At 38.7% G+C, this 16,075-nt stretch overlaps 1 protein-coding gene across 1 annotated transcript in view; it reads left to right on the top strand.

Annotated features, from left to right (window-relative positions):
• Positions 1-16,075, top strand: part of LONP2 (lon peptidase 2, peroxisomal) — a 104,956-nt gene that overhangs the window by 47,621 nt on the left and 41,260 nt on the right. Inside the window, exons 8-9 of the mRNA XM_011952591.1 lie at positions 3,428-3,554; positions 6,905-7,038. Of these exons, the coding sequence (XP_011807981.1) occupies positions 3,428-3,554; positions 6,905-7,038 (261 nt within the window). The remainder of the gene's footprint in view (positions 1-3,427; positions 3,555-6,904; positions 7,039-16,075) is intronic.

Genomic DNA, 16,075 nt, shown 5'->3' with positions numbered 1-16,075 from the left:
TGTGACTGAAAGAGATTCGTTTGCCAGCATACAATCTTCAGAAGTTCTGAGGAATGTATATAAATCAGTTTCTATGTAGCTTCAAAGTCTGGAAGAGCAAAACAGCAAACGTTGACAACAACAAATTTACAAATTTCAGATTTAATTTAGCATGAAAGAGTGATAGTTTTGTGAAAAATAAGACATTCTTCTTTAACATAATTTCTAAAATTGCAGGCTGTGTGTGGTGGCTCACGCCTGTAATCCCAGCACTCTGGGAGGCCGAGGCGGGTGGATCACTTGAGGTCAGGAATTCGAGACCAGCCTGGCCAATGTGGTGAAACCCCATCTCGACTAAAAATACAAAAATTAGCCTGGCATGGTGGTGGGCGCCTGTAGTCCCACCTACTCAGGAGGCTGAGGCAGGAGAATCCCTTGAACCTGAGAGGGGGAGGTTGCAGTGAGCCTCACGCCACTGCACTCCAGCCTGGGTGACAGAGTGAAACTCCATCTCAAAAAAAAAAAAACAAAAAAACAACTTTTTCATAAAATCTGGCCTCACTTTTATATTAAAATGCATGCCACTTTTAAATTCCTCTTGAATCTATCAAATAGTTAAATTTTTTAAATGTCTTCTCCTTCACTGGAGCATGCAAAATGTATTTCTTCACTTACTAACACTAGATAAATTATAGCGTTTTCACCTTATTTTGATTGCTCAGAATTGTTTTTCCCTGGAAGAGATCAAATATCAGTGAGTTTTTTTTTTTAATGTAGAGTAGAATCTAAATGTCTTTATTTATTTAATTATTTAGAGACAGAGTCTAGCTCTGTTGCCCAGGCGAGTGCAGTGGCACAATCTTGGCTCACTGCAGCCTCTGCCGCCGAAGTTCAAGTGAGTCTCGTGTGTCAGCCTCCCAAGTAGCTGGGATTACAGGCACTCGTGACTACGCCCAGGTAATTTTTGTATTTTTAGTAGAGACAGGATTTCACCATGTTGGCCAGTCTGGCCTCGAACTCCTGGCCTCAAGTGATCTGCCTGCCTTGGCCTCCAAAATTGTTGGGATTACAGACATGAGCCACCATGTCCAGCCTAAATGTCTTTTATTTATTTTTTCTTTTTTTTGAGATGGAGTCTCACTCTGTCACCTAGGCTGGAATGCAGGGGCAAAATCTCGGCTCACTGCAACCTCTGCTTCCTGATTCAAGCGATTCTCATGCCTCAGCTTCCCAAGTTGTTGGGACTACGGGTGCGCACCATCACACCTGGCTAATTTTTGCATTTTTAGTAGGGATGGGGTTTCTCCATATTGGCCAGGCTGGTCTGGAACTCCTGACCTTAGGTGATTCACCTGCCTCAGCTTCCCAAAGTGCTGGGATTACAGGCATGAACTGCCACACCCGGCCCTAAGTGTCTTTAGATTCTAAATGTAATCTAAATGTATTTTTCTAATTAATCTGAAATATATTTTTACTACTAAGTGAGTTATAATTGGATTTCTGGTTTTTTTTTTTTTTTTTTTTTTTTGAGATGGAGTCTCACTCTGTTGCCAGGCTGGAGTGCAGTGGCACGATCTCGGCTCACTGCAACCTCTACATCCCAGGTTCAAACAGTTCTCTTGCCTCAGCCTCCTGAGTAGCTGAAACTACAGGCGTACACTACCATGCCCAGCTAATTTTTGTATTTTTAGTAGAGACAGGGTTTCACCATGTTGGCCAGGATGGTCTTGATGTCTTGACCTCGTGATCCACCCGCCTTGGCCTCCCAATATAATTGGATTTCTTAATTATCCGTGAGCATTGCAGGTTCCTATATTTAATTTTAAAATATGGTAGAGTAAAAAGTTAATTGTATATTTAAAGTCTAAAGTAAATAAGTAATGAGACTCAATTCCCTGGAAACTCCAAGTTATGGCAGAAAACCCATTAGATACACTAAATTAAAGTGAAAGAATCAGGACAGCTGCTGCAGAGGGGAACATATGATGCCACCTTCTTCCTTTGGCAGATTTAGCTGTCCCATCTTCTACCTTTCCTGGTGTTTACTAACCTCTTTCCATTCAAAAGGTGCCTTATCAATTCATATTTTTAATTTTTGCTTGTTAAATGGAAAGGGACGTTAGATGGAATTTTGTCTTACAGGATTTAGAGACAAAGAAAATCTATATTCAGGCAAATAAGAACATAAAGTCTTTTAAATATACTATATATATAAAATACATATATACATATATAAATACATATGCACACATATATAATTACATATACACACACGTTTATATGTACCATCATGTGGAGGGAAAAACCTTTTGTAGGGACATCTTAGGTTTTCTTTTGCTGCTACAATTTATTTTATAGTCATAGTTCTGGAAACAGTATCTTTAGAGCCCTTTTGGAACCCATTGCTTAGTTAATTGAGGGGTGTGTGTGTGTGTGTGTGTGTGTGTTTCAAGTATAGATCAAATTAGGCTAAAAAGATGCATTTATTTTTCTATTTGAAATTTCAGAGGATTTGAGGATAAAGAGATAATTGTCTCTAAGATATGAGGGTTTTTCCTCTTTGGGGGATACATCATTTAATCAGAAGACTTTCAAACACTGTGCTTAGTAAATGCTTGTTTTGTTTGTGAAAACGTTGGAAATTTTAACAATTATTGATTTAGATCAAATTTCTTTTTTCTTTTTCCTTTTCTTTTTGGAGACAAGTCTCGAGTCTCTGCTGACCTGGCTAGAGTGCAGTGGCGCAATCTGAGCTCATTGCAACCTCCCCCTCCCCAGCTGAAGCAATTCTCATGCCTCAGCCTCCGGAGTAACTGGGACTACAGACACGCGCAACCACGCCCAGCTAATTTTTTGTGTTTTTAGTAGAGACAGGGTTTCGCCATGTTGCCCAGGCTGGTCTCAGACTCCTAAGCTCAAGTGATCTAGCTGCCTCAGCCTCCCAAAGTGCTAGGATTACCGATGTGAGCCAACGTGCCTGGCCAGAATAAATTTCTTTATTGTAATTATAGTCTCATTTGAAATAATACTTAAATGTGTTCTAAATCTATGATCCATTTAATCTATATTTGATTCATTTTAAAAGCATGGCACTGGCTGGGAGCAGTGGCTCATGCCTGTAATCTCAGCACTTTGCGAGGCTGAGGCTGGTGGATCACTTGAGGCCAGGAGTTTGAGACCAGCCTGGCCAACATGGCAAAGCCCCGTCTCTACTGAAAATACAGAAATCAGCCAGGCATGGTTGCGCATGCCTGTAATCCCAACTACTTGGGAGGCTGAGGCAGGAGAATCGCTTGAGCCCGAGAGGTGGAGGTTGTAGTGAGCCGAGATCGCGCCACTGCACTCCAGCCTGGGCGACAGAGCGAGACTCTGTCTCTTAAAAAAAAAAAAAGCATGGCATTATGGGAGCCATGTAAATAATTACGAAACAAGATTCCTTCTTTTCCAGGGTATACACAGGAGGAGAAGATAGAGATTGCCCATAGGCACTTGATCCCCAAGCAGCTGGAACAACATGGGCTGACTCCTCAGCAGATTCAGATCCCCCAGGTCACCACTCTTGACATCATCACCAGGTTAGTTAGCCATCCTGAGGCTTCATTAATGAACTCCAGGCACGTTTTGGGTATTTACTGACTTACCAAACTTAGGACATAGAGTATCAATATTTGAGTTTTACATCTTTTGAGATAAGCCACAGTCTCCTGAAAAGATTATTTTACTGGCATCCTATAGCATCCATTTCTCTTTCTTCAACAACTTCCAGCAAGTATTATCATAACTATTGATTTACACCATTCTCTCTACTAGGCAGAAGTTTACAGAGAAACCATTTGGAATATTGTTATAGCTACAGCTGAAATTTATGCTTTGCCACAATAGCAATATAAGGGATTAATTTGATTTAAAAACCAAATACGTGGTAAATATAGAGACACTTTTTATGCCCAGGATCTTGAAAGTTTTTGAATTCTAAGAGGTGATATGCTACTTTCAGATAATCTGATTTAAGTTACTCAGTTTTCTTTTCTTCTCTTTGGCTGAGAGATTTTTTAAATCCTTGGAATTTTGGTCTTCAGAATTAACACTGGAACAATAGAGAAGGTGCCTTCCCCAGTTTACTACCAAATGCTTAAGCCTGTAGCAAGCAGTGTGTAAATTATCTGAATAGAGTATTGCTTAGTCTAATGTACAGATTCCCTGTTTGAATGGAAAATATACTCTGTTGAGAATTTATATCCACCACAGCCTCTTACAGTTTTCCTGGCTCAGTATTACAGATCCATTGCATCATCCAGCAAGTCATGTCAGGCTGCCAAGCTCTAGTCATGCGGCCCTTTTCTAGTAACTACTGTTTTTAAGAGCTGTAAAGTATTTCTCTATTTTGAACTTTGACTTAGAGTTTGACCAGACTGTCTTTTGATCTATGCGTTCTTATGGGTCTATTTAGATTTATATACAAAACAGTAAGACTAAATCTTACCTGGGGGTTCCTTTTAATTTGTTTTGTGATTTATGGTGTGGATAATGCCAGGAGAAATAAATTAAGTGACTTATATGCCTGAGTCTTCCAACAATATCATTATTCCAGATAATACTCATGATGCCTTTGGGTAACTTTCAATAAGTCATTAAGCTTTTTGATAGCTTCCCCATCTGTACAATATGAGGGATAGAGAAAAACCCAGAGTTTATCTGAATAATAATGATTCTGAAGAGTGATCCTTATTTATGTTTCCCAATTGTTGCCTGGAGAACTATTTCTTTTTTTATATATACTTGTTAACTCAAAATATCAGATCTTAAAAGCTATGGACATAAGGAAATACTGAGCAGTTTTGTTAGTTTTGATATTGTTTTTAAAAACAGCACATGTATGTACTACTCCAGGCACGTTTTGGGTATTTAGTGAGTTACCAAACTTAGGACATAGAGTATCAATATTTGAGTTTTTCATCTTTTGAGATATGTCACAGTCATAGACCCTAATGTTCTAGTCTTTCTTATCTCCAGGTATAACTCACCTACTTGAATACTTCCAGTCCCAGTATGCTTAATGCTAGCTAATCACTACCTCTTCATGGGTAATTCTAATTGTAACAAAGATAATTATTTTTATTATTTTTTTAAGACAGGTTCTCATGCTGTTACTCAGGCTAGAGTGCAGTGACGTGATCTTGGCTCACTGCAGCCTCCGCCTCCCAGGCTCAAGCCATCTTCCCACCTAATCCCCCAAGTAGCTGGGACCACAGGCTCATGCCGGGCATGATGGTGTGCACCTGTAATCCCAGCTACTCAGGAGACTGAGGCAGGGGAATTGCTTGAACCAGGGAGGTGGAGGTTGCAGTGAGTCGAGATCGTGCCACTGCACTTCAGCCTGGGCAACAGAGTGAGACTCCGTCTCAAAAAAAAAAAAAAATTAGAGATGGGGTCTCACCATCTAGGCGAGGCTGGCCTGGAACTCCTGAGCTCAAGTGGTAATTGTTACAAAGATATTCTTTCTGTTCACTTTTCTATAATTTTATTCTTCTGCCTTATATGAGTACCTGGAATCTAAGTGTAATTCCTCCTTGTACAGCCCTTCTGACATTAAAATAAAATACTATCAGGTCTGCAGGCTAAGTGTTCTCTTTTTCAAGCTAACTATTCCTCTCCTCTGTACCGTTCCTCTTGATGTAGTTTCAAGACTTCCTAATTAGTCTTCTTCTGAAAGAATCCTGTATATCAATGTGTCTTAAAATTAAACACCCAGAGTTGAACACAGTGTTTCAGATAGAGTCTAAACAGTTCATGGTATAGGAAGATCATGCTTTTCTTATTCTGACTATATTATTTTATGACTGTATCTCTAGATTCTTAGCTTTTTAAAGATGATTCTCTTCCCTTTTTCAGTGAATTTCGCTAAGCTTGGCATATCCTATTTTGTATTTATAGAGCTGAATTTTTTAAAGCCCAAATGTAGAAGTTGTTAAGATGCCTCCCTGTTTTCTCCCTTATTGAAATTATGTGTAGTTGCATAATATAGACTTTATATCCTTCTGTACCTTTGACTGAAATGAGTTTTACAGTGTTTAGCTAAGAGCTTTTTATCTGTCTTTTCTCAGAACTTTTAAAATCTGCTTTCGTAAAGTCTACAGTGTATGTCTGACTTAATCAAATGTATGGCTTAGTCAAATCCAATTCTTCAGATAAAACTGCATTCTCCACCTGATCCTGTCCATTCAGGTCCATCCAAAACTGAGTGACCAAAAAATGGTTTCACTGTATAATGGTCTGTGGAATGTCTTAATGGAGTTTGATTCTAATGTACATGTGTTTAAAGCAGCTCTGCTTAACCACACGTAGTCTTTTTCACAGTGTCACAGTGCTTTCATCACTTAGCATACCTTCTTCCTTTAGAAATCTTCACAATGAAAATACACTGAAGAAAGGTGGTTAGCAAAGTGCCTAGTGAAAACCAGATTTCTGTCTCAGATTTGTTTTTGTTTTAGTTCCACAAAGAGCACAATTTCTCTTATTCTTTCAGCAGTATTTCAAATACAATAAATTTATCTAGAATTTTCCTAAATTGACCAATTTTGTTTAAGAAAAGTCTTTAACAAATTACCGAGGAGTAAATGGTTTTTTAATATGGTGCCAAGTTTATTTTGGCAATGTAAATTGAACTAGAACTAGGGTTCATTTTTAAGTGTAGGATTATAATTCAAAATAATCTGTATAAAGGACATTGTTGTAGCTGAAAATACATCAGAGTACTGAAGAAATAACCATAATGAGGAGTTTTAAGTGTGGAAAAGCTAGTACTCAAGAAAGGGTAATGAACTTTTAAATGTACACTGTTTCTTTACTAAAAATGTTAATCACATTACTTCTATTTTTTTAGATGGTGTATAGTCAAAAATAATGTATTTTTCTTTGATGACAGGTATACCAGAGAGGCAGGGGTTCGTTCTCTGGATAGAAAACTTGGGGCCATTTGCCGAGCTGTGGCCGTGAAGGTGGCAGAAGGACAGCATAAGGACGCCAAGTTGGATCGTTCTGATGTGACTGAGAGAGAAGGTTGGTGACCTTGTTCTGGCATTCTCAGGCCTGGTGGCTAGGAGTGAGTGACAGAAGAAGGTTGGGTATGGAGGGGGGAAGGTGTTGAGTAGTCCTTGGAGCAGTGACACGCGTGATTCCACTGTTAAATGCATGCAGTAAGTATGCATTTAATGTTTCAACATGTTTCAGCAAGAGGATTGTCTTTTACAAATAGCACAGTTTTGACTGGAATAATACTCAATTTGAATACTTTGAGGATATAGGAACTGTATTAGGGTTCGCTAGAGGGATAAGACTAATAGGATAGATGTGTATATGAAGAAGAGTTTAAGGAGTATTGACTCACGCAGTCACACGGTGAAGTCCCACAGTAGGCCATCTGCAGACTGAGGAGCAAGGAAGTCATTCCGAGTTCCAAAACCTCAAAAGTAGGGAAGCTGACAGTGCAGCCTTCGGTCTGTGGCTGAAGCCCCAAGAGCCCTTGGCAAACCACTGGTGTACATTCTAGAGTCCAAAAGTTGAAGAACTTCGAGTCCGATATTCAAGGGCAAGAAGCATCCAGCACGGGAGGAAGCTGAAGGCCAGAAGAATCAGCAAGTCTGATCCTTCCAACTTCTTTTGTCTGCTTTATTGTAGCGATGCTGGAAGCTGATTAGGTGATGCCCACTCAGATTGAGGGTGGGTCTGCCTCTCTCAGTCCACTGACTCAAATGTTAATTTCCTTTGACAATATCCTCACAGACACACTGGAACAATACTTTGCGTCCTTCAATCCAAACAAGTTGACACTCGGTGTTAACCATCACAGTAACTTTCTCCAGATGTATAATGATGGTGTATATTATGTATGGGTTCTGGTGTTATCTTATTTCTTTCTGACCCAGATAGTTAAGTCTTTAAATAATTCATAACATAAAAAGTTTTTACAACGTTAGAAAATCCATGCTGTTTAAGTACTGCAAGGGCAGACTTTGTACTCTGGAATAGCTCCATGTGTAATAATTTTTCACACATTTTCTTTTACAGATAAATAAATGTAATTTAAATTATTATTTAAAAAATTATTGTGGAGGTGTTCTATTACTGGAATCAATCAAATGTGGACGTTCCTTTGGTACCCACTTAAAATATTTTAACTGGCCAGGCACAGTGGCTCATGCCTTTGATTCCAGCACTTTGGAAGGTTGAAGTGGGCAGATTACTTGAGGTCAGGAATTTGAAACCAGCTTAGCCAACATGGTGAAACCCCATCTCTACTAAAAATACAAAAATTAGCCGGCCGTAGTGGCAGGCATCTGTAGTCCCAGCTACTCCGGAGGTTGAGGCGGGAGAATCGCTTGAGCCCAAAAGTCAGAGGTTGCAGTGAGCAAAGATCATGCAACTGCACTCCATCTAGGCAACAGAGTGAAACTCCATCTCAAAATTTCTTGCCTCAGAACTGTAAGGGGTCTCAGTTCATCATATCATCATATCATGCTGTTAACGCAGTTTGCCAAAATTTGCTTTAACAAACATGAGTTGTAGGGAATTGACAATTCCTTTCATAGTAAAGAGATTTAATAGATTTTTCTACCATTTCATAGCTCTTTCAAGAAAGAAGTTGGATGACTATGATTAAAGAACCGTAATTTATGGTGGGCCCAGTTGAACAGACACAGCCAAACGTCTTTCTTGTTTTTCTATCAGTTGCTGAACACAGTGCATTTTACAGCAGTAGCATAAGTCAGCTTTCACAGAATCCTCCTGTGGCCAGTACAGTGCTTCACCCCTGCACCCCCGTGCCTGGAACCTCACTGGTTCATTTTCTCCAGAGAGTAAAGCTCCTATCTTCTGTTGGATTGGAGGGAGGCAGTGCCTTCATTATGTGGAGTAGGAATAGAGGTAGTGAGTTCTCATTGTTTTTTATCCAGATTTTAAAACTTTTGCTTTATTTTTATTATTTTTATTTTATTTTATTTTATTTTTCGAGATGGAGTCTCGCTCTGTCATCCAGGCTGGAGTGCAGTGGCACAATCTTGGCTCACTGCAACCTCCACCTCCCAGGTTCAAGCGATTCTCCTGCCTCAGCCTCCCCGGTAGCTGGGACTATAGATGTACGCCACCATGCCCGGCTAATTTTTGTATTTTTAGTAGAGACAGGGTTTCACCATGTTGGCCAGGCTGGTCTTGAACTGCTGACCTCAGGTGATCTGCCCACCTCAGCCTCCCAAAGTGCTGGGATTACAGGTGTGAGCCACTGTGCCTGGGTTTATTTTTATTTTTTATTTTGACTCTGCCTTGGGAGAATCTAGAAAACTTTTGCCTTTCCTCCCACTCTTCACCCATGCTTTCAGGGCTACCTTGAATTTCTTAGCTTTTGGAGACTTTTAAGACCCACGTCAACTTGTTGTTCTCTACCTCTAGCCCCACAGACATTGAAGTTTCTGCTTTGTCTGGCCTGTTAAGTGTTTGTTACTTTTTGTCTGTGTACTTTTTGTTTTTCAAAATTTTGTCAGTATCTCTTGTCAGCTGTTGTCTTCTTTCTCATTATTTTTGTTCTTGTGAGTTTATATATTTTTTATTTCTTAATTGTTATTTTAATACGATTTGGACAGGAAGTATAAATGCATGCCCACACTACCATTTATAGCAATTTGAGTAAAAAAAAAAAAATGTCCTAGATGGAGGTAGTACCTATCAAGGGTGGAAATCACTGGTATAGATGACAGTGACAGTGAAGAACTGAGGTCTATAAAAGTTAAGACCTATATCTAGATGCTCCTGAATTTCCCCTTTTTATTCTTAACAACACTTCCTTTGTGCTGTGATCTCAAGCAGCTGAGCCTATGTCTTTTGGCTTTTGTCTGATATAACAGAAGGTAGAGGATGAAATAAATGAGTTTATTAGGTAACACATTTTGAAAATTGTGTTTAAGATTTAGACGATGTATGTTAGAATTAATACATTCAGAGGAATTCATTGTCAAGGGAAACTTTTGTATAGTTATACATTGCTTGATGTTTATACATACATCCATTAGCGTATTTCTAATAATATCTTTAATTATACTAGCTATTTTAAAATGACCCACAAATACTCAAGGAATTGTTCAGTTTGTGAACTGTGTGAGAACTACAGTTTTTCATGGTAACATTTATTTGTGTGGTTTTTAAAATAGGTGATCACAGAACATCTTCTAAATGATAAGACAGTTAAGCAGATTTGCTTAGTTAAGATATCACCAAGAGCATCCAGATGAACAGAATAAATACTTGTCTCTTGGAGATGATTTTGGGTGTTAGTCTTTACTAGAGGCACAGGTATGAACTCCAAGTTGGCTCTAATATTATGAGATACCCTTGAGTAAATAACAGCCATCCTCTAGACCTTAGTAGAATGATTATTAGGTGTCCTGAATTGGTGTTTATGACCTCAACCAAACCAAAAGAATAATTTCTACAAAAGAGTCTGTGTTAGGTTTTCATAGCACCAAGTTCAAATGGAGCTTAGTAATGAAAAGTTTCTCATTAAGAAATGAATTATTTAAAATTAGAGTATAAAACAAGACAGTTGTTTTAGAAACTTCAAGTAATACAGTGTGGGAGTTATTTTTAATGTTAAAAATAAAGCTTTCCTAATTCAAGCATGAGAGACTGAAAAAAATAAAAAATAAAAAATAAGGCTGAACTTGGAGTTACTGCCAGGAAGAAAAGTAATTTTAGGCCACAAGCTTCAAAACAGGCAGAAACCTCCAGTGTATCAAACTTTCTGGAATAGGCCCAGAAGCACTGATCTGTGAACAGTTATCTTTGTATTTGTGGGGTCTTAACTGGCAGTTAAAGAGACTAAATAATAGTAGGGAGTTTAAAAAGCAGGTGAGATTTAGAATTGATTGATCTGTGTTAGAGGAGGAACATTTTTGGTTTCAATCACTTACCTATAAAGTATGAGAATTGTTTCTTTGAAAGAATGCTGCCTCTGTTTTTCTGCATGTTGTTAGTATTTTCTGAATTGCCCTTTTCCTTTCTAGGGTATTTGTTGGATTGAGGGATTAATTGGATTACATGACTATAGTTTTATTCTGCTTTTTGCCTGCCTTTTGCCAAGAAAGACACAAACCTTCCATGTATTTAATTTTGCACACTTGGGTGTTTCTAAACAGGGTAAATGTTCATTTGTTTAAGTACCCATGTATCATATATATTCAATTTACATCTAGCAAGATTTTTCCTCAAAAACTATCCTAAGCAAAGAAGGATTTATATTGTAATCAGTCCTTATAAAGTTTCTCATAATACATTGCATTCTCAATTACTTTATTTTTGAAGAACATAGTATTTGAGGAAGTTACATTAAACAGAAAGAACCTTGGTAGATACTAGTTTCTGGTTATTCTCATAGAAGTCACCTGAAAACTTGGTTAGAAAAAAAAGACAAAATTAATACAAATTTAACTGTTATTCATGAAATGTGTAAATGTTGTGTTATTCCATTTTGCTGTGCTATACACGAATACTTAAGGCTGGGTAATTTATAAAGAAAAGAGGTTTGTTTGGGTCAGAGTTCTGCAGCCTCTATAAGAGGCACAGTGCCAGCTTATAAGGTGAGGCCTTGGGTAGCTTATGATGGAAGACAAAGGGAGAGCAGGCATGTCACATGGTGAGAGAGGGAGCAAGAGAAAAAGGTGAAAGAGCCAGGGACCTTTTAACAACCAGCTGTCACGTGAACTCATTACCATGGGGAAGGCACCAAGCCATTTATCAAGGATCTGCCCCTGTGACCCAAACACCTCCCAGTAGTCCCCCCTCCAACAATGGGAAACCAAAGCTATAGTAATCAAAACAGCATGGTACTGGTATAAAAACAGACGCATAGATCAATGGAACAGAATGCAGGAACTAGAAATAAAGCCACAAATCTACAGCCGACTGATCTTTGGCAAAGTAGACAAAAACGTACACTGGGAAAGGACAACCTATTCAGTAAATGGTGCTGAGAGAATAGGATAGCCATATGCAGAAAGAATGAAACTGAACCACTCTCTCTTATTTTATATAAAAATCAACTCAAGAGGCTGGGTGCAGTGGCTCACCTGTAATCCCAGAACTTTGGGAGGCTTAGGTGGGCGGATCACTTGAGGTCAGGAGTTCAAGACCAGCCTGGCCAAAATGGTGAAACCCCGTCTCTACTGAAAATACAAAAATTAGCCGGGCATGGTGGCGCACGCCTATAGTCCCAGCTACTCGGGAGGCTGAGACAGGAGAATCACTTGAACCCATGAGGCGGATGGTGCAGTGAGCCAAGATTGCGCCATTGCACTCCAGCCTGGGCATCGCAGCAAGACTGTCTCAAAAAAAAAAAAAAAAAAAATCAACTCAAGACAGATTAAAGACTTAAATTTAAAATCCAAAACTAAAACATACTAGAAGAAAATCTAGAAAAAATTCTTCTGGACATTGCCCTAGACAAAGAATTCATGACTAAGACCTCAGAAGCAAAAGCAGCAAAACCGAAAGTAGACAAATGAGACTTAATTAAACTAAAAAGCTTTTTGTACAGCAAAAGAAATAATCAACAGAGTAAACAGACAACTTGCAGAATAAGCAAAAATGTTTGCAAACTGCATATCCAAAAGACCAATACCCAGAATCTACAAGCAACTCAGGCAACTCAACAGCAACAACAACAACAACAACCACCCAAATAACCCCATTTAAAAGTAGGCAAAGGACATGAAAGACATTTTTCAAAAGAAGACATACAAGTGGCCAAGAAGCATTTGAAAAAATGCTCAATATCACTAATCATCAGAGAAGTGAAAAATCTACGAGATATCATCTTATACCAGTCAAAACAGCTATTTTTAGAAAGTCAAAAAATATGATGTTGGTGAGGATGTGGAGAAAAGGGAGTGCTTATATAGTGTTGGGAGAAATATAAATTAGTACCCCCCCTATGGAAAACATATGGAGAGTTCTCAAAGAACAAAAAATAGAACTGTCATTTGATCCAGCAATCCCACTACTGGGTATATACCCAGAGGAAAAGAATTCATTATGTCAAAAAGATAACCTGCACACATGTTTGTTTTATCCGATAAAAAAGTCTGTTTTATCTGGTGTAAAAAGAATGGAATCATGCCTTTTGCAGCAATATGGATGAAATTGAAAGCCATGACAATAACTCAGGGATTCAAATACTGAATATTCTCATTTATAAGTGGAAGCCAAATAGTGTGGACATGTGAACATAGAGTGTGGAATAATAGATACAAGCATGAGCTACCGTGCCCAGCCTCAGAAAATTTAATTTCCCTCTTAATTTTGTCATTGACCCAAAGGTTGTCCAAGATCATGTTGTTTAATTTACATGTGTTTCTATATTTTTGAGAGTTTCTCTTCAGATTGATTTTTAGTTTTATTCCATTGTGTGAAGATACTTGATATGATTTTGATTTTTTTTAATTTATTGAGACTTGTTTGTGGCCTGATGTTTGGCCTGTGTTGGAGAATGTCCCATGTGCTAATGAGAGAAATGTATCTTTTTTTTTTTTTTTTTTTTTTGAGACGGAGTCTCGCTCTGTCGCCCAGGCTGGAGTGCAGTGGCTGGATCTCAGCTCACTGCAAGCCCCGCCTCCCGGGTTTATGCCATTCTCCTGCCTCAGCCACCCGAGTAGCTGGGACTACAGGCGCCCGCCACCTCGCCCAGCTCGTTTTTTGTATTTTTCAGTAGAGACGGGGTTTCACTGTGTTAGCCAGGATGGTCTTGATCTCCTGACCTCATGATCCACCCGTCTCGGCCTCCCAAAGTGCTGGGATTACAGGCTTGAGCCACCGCGCCCGGCCGAGAAATGTATCTTTTGTGGTTGTTGGGTAGGATGTTCTGTAAATGTCTGTTAGGTCCATTTGGTTTTAAGTTCAGTGTTTCTTTGTTGACTTTCTGTCTGTCTCAGTGATCTATTACTGCTCTCAGTGGGGTGTTGGAAGTCCCACATTATTATTGTATTGCTATCTGTCTCTTTTCTTAGGCCTAGTAGTATTTGTTTTATTAATCTGGTACTCCAGTTTTGGCAGTATATACTTAGGATTATTATATCTTCTTGTTGAATTGATCCCTATGTCATTATATATATATATTTTTAAACTATTGTTTATTTACAGTCTGTTTTATCTAATGTAAGTATTGTTACTCCTGCTTGCTTTTGGTTTCCTTTTGCATGGAACATTTTTCCACCCCTTTACCTTCAGTCTGTGTGTCTTTAACAGTAAGGCAAATTTCTTGTAAGCAGCATATAGTTGTTGTTGTTTTTTAATCCATTGCACCAATTTATATCTTTGAAGTGGTGCATTCAAGGTTAATACTGATGCATGAGGTTTTGTTCCAGTCATAATGTTAATTGCTATCTAGTTGTTTTGTAGATTATTTTTTTTTTTTTTAAGCAAGAGTCTTGAGTCTTGCTCTGTCACCCAGGCTGGGGTGCAATGGCACGATCTTGGCTCACTACAACCTCCACCTCTCGAGTTCAAGTGATTCCCATGCCTCACCCTCCCAAGTAGCTGGAATTACAGGCGCACGCCACCATGCCTGGCTAATTTTTGTATTTTTAGTACAGGTGGAATTTTGCCATGTTGGCCAGGCTGGTCTCAAACTCCTGACCTCAGGTGATCCTTCCGCCTCGGCCCTGAAGTGCTGGGATTACAGGCATGAGCCACCATGACCAGCCAGCTTTGTAGATTCTTTGTTTTTTATTCTCGCTTTGTGATCTTCTAGAGTTCTATCATGTTGCCCTTTGATTTCTTTCTTTTCCTTATTTGTATAATTGTTTCATAAAACTTGTGAGTTTCATGTGTTTTTATGATAGAGTATCAACCTTTTGTTCCCGTGTTTAGAACTTCTTTAAGCATTTCTCATAGGACCAATCTAGTGGTGATGCATTTCCTAATTTGCTTGTCTGGGAAACATTTTATTTCTCCTTCATCTGTGAAGGTTACACTAGCAGGATACAAAATTTGAGTTTGACCATTTTCTTTAAGCACCTTGAAAATGGAATCCCAGTCTTTTCTAGCTTCTGAAGTTTCTGCTGAGAAGTCCACTGTTAGTTTGATGAAGTTTCCTGTATAAGTGACTAGACACTTTTATTGTATTTAGGGATTTTTCCTTCACATTGACTTTAGACAGCCTGATGACTAGATGCCATGGTGGGATCCTTCTCTCAATGTATTTGGCTGGAGTTTGTTGAGCCTCTTGTATCTGGATTTCTAGATCCTTTGCTAGACTGGGGAAGGTTTTCTCAATTATATTCTCAAATAGGTTTTCTGAAATTTTTGCTTTTTCTTCTGCCCTAGGAATACCTATGATTCATAGGTTCCGATGTCTTATGTAATTCCTTACTTCTCAGAGGTTCTACTCATTTTTTAAAATTCTGGTTTCTTTTTTTTTTTTTTTTTTGTCTGACTGGATTAATTAAAAAAACCTACCTTAAAGTTCTGAGGTTCTTTCTTCTGCTTGGTCTAGTCTGTTGTTGAAGCTTTCAAATGTATTTTATAATTCCTTCAATGAATTTTTTATTTCCAGAAGTTCTGTTTGGTTTTCTTTTTAAAATATCTATCTCTTTGGTAAATTTCTCATTCATATCCTGAATTGATTTTCTGACTTCTTTGTATTAGTTTTCAGATTTCTCTTGTATCTTGTTGAGCTACTTTTTTTCTTTTAATTTAATTTTATTTTGAAACAGTGCCTCCCTCTGTTGCCTTGTCTGGAGTGCAGTGATCCAGTCATAGCTCACTGTAAACTCAAGCCGTCCTCTTGCCTCACTGTCCTAAGTAGCTACAAATTCAGGCACATACCACCACACCTAGCTTATTTTTTTTATTTTTTGTAGAGATGGAGGGTCTTACTATGTTGCCCAGGCTAGTCTTGAATTCCTGGCCTTAAGTGATCCTCCTTCCTCTTGCCTTGGCCTCCTAAAGTATTGGGATTGCAGGCATGAGTCACTGTACCCTGCCCCTGACAGCTGCTGCTGCTGCTGCTGCTTCGTCTTCATCTTCTTCTTCTCCTTCTTCTTATTCTTCTTCT

This window comes from Colobus angolensis, unplaced genomic scaffold, assembly GCF_000951035.1.
Source record: "Colobus angolensis palliatus isolate OR3802 unplaced genomic scaffold, Cang.pa_1.0 Scaffold343, whole genome shotgun sequence".
Classification (NCBI taxonomy): Eukaryota; Metazoa; Chordata; class Mammalia; order Primates; family Cercopithecidae; genus Colobus; species Colobus angolensis.
The sequence above is the reverse complement of the archived record's forward strand: the minus strand, read 5'-3'. Positions and strand labels throughout refer to the sequence as shown.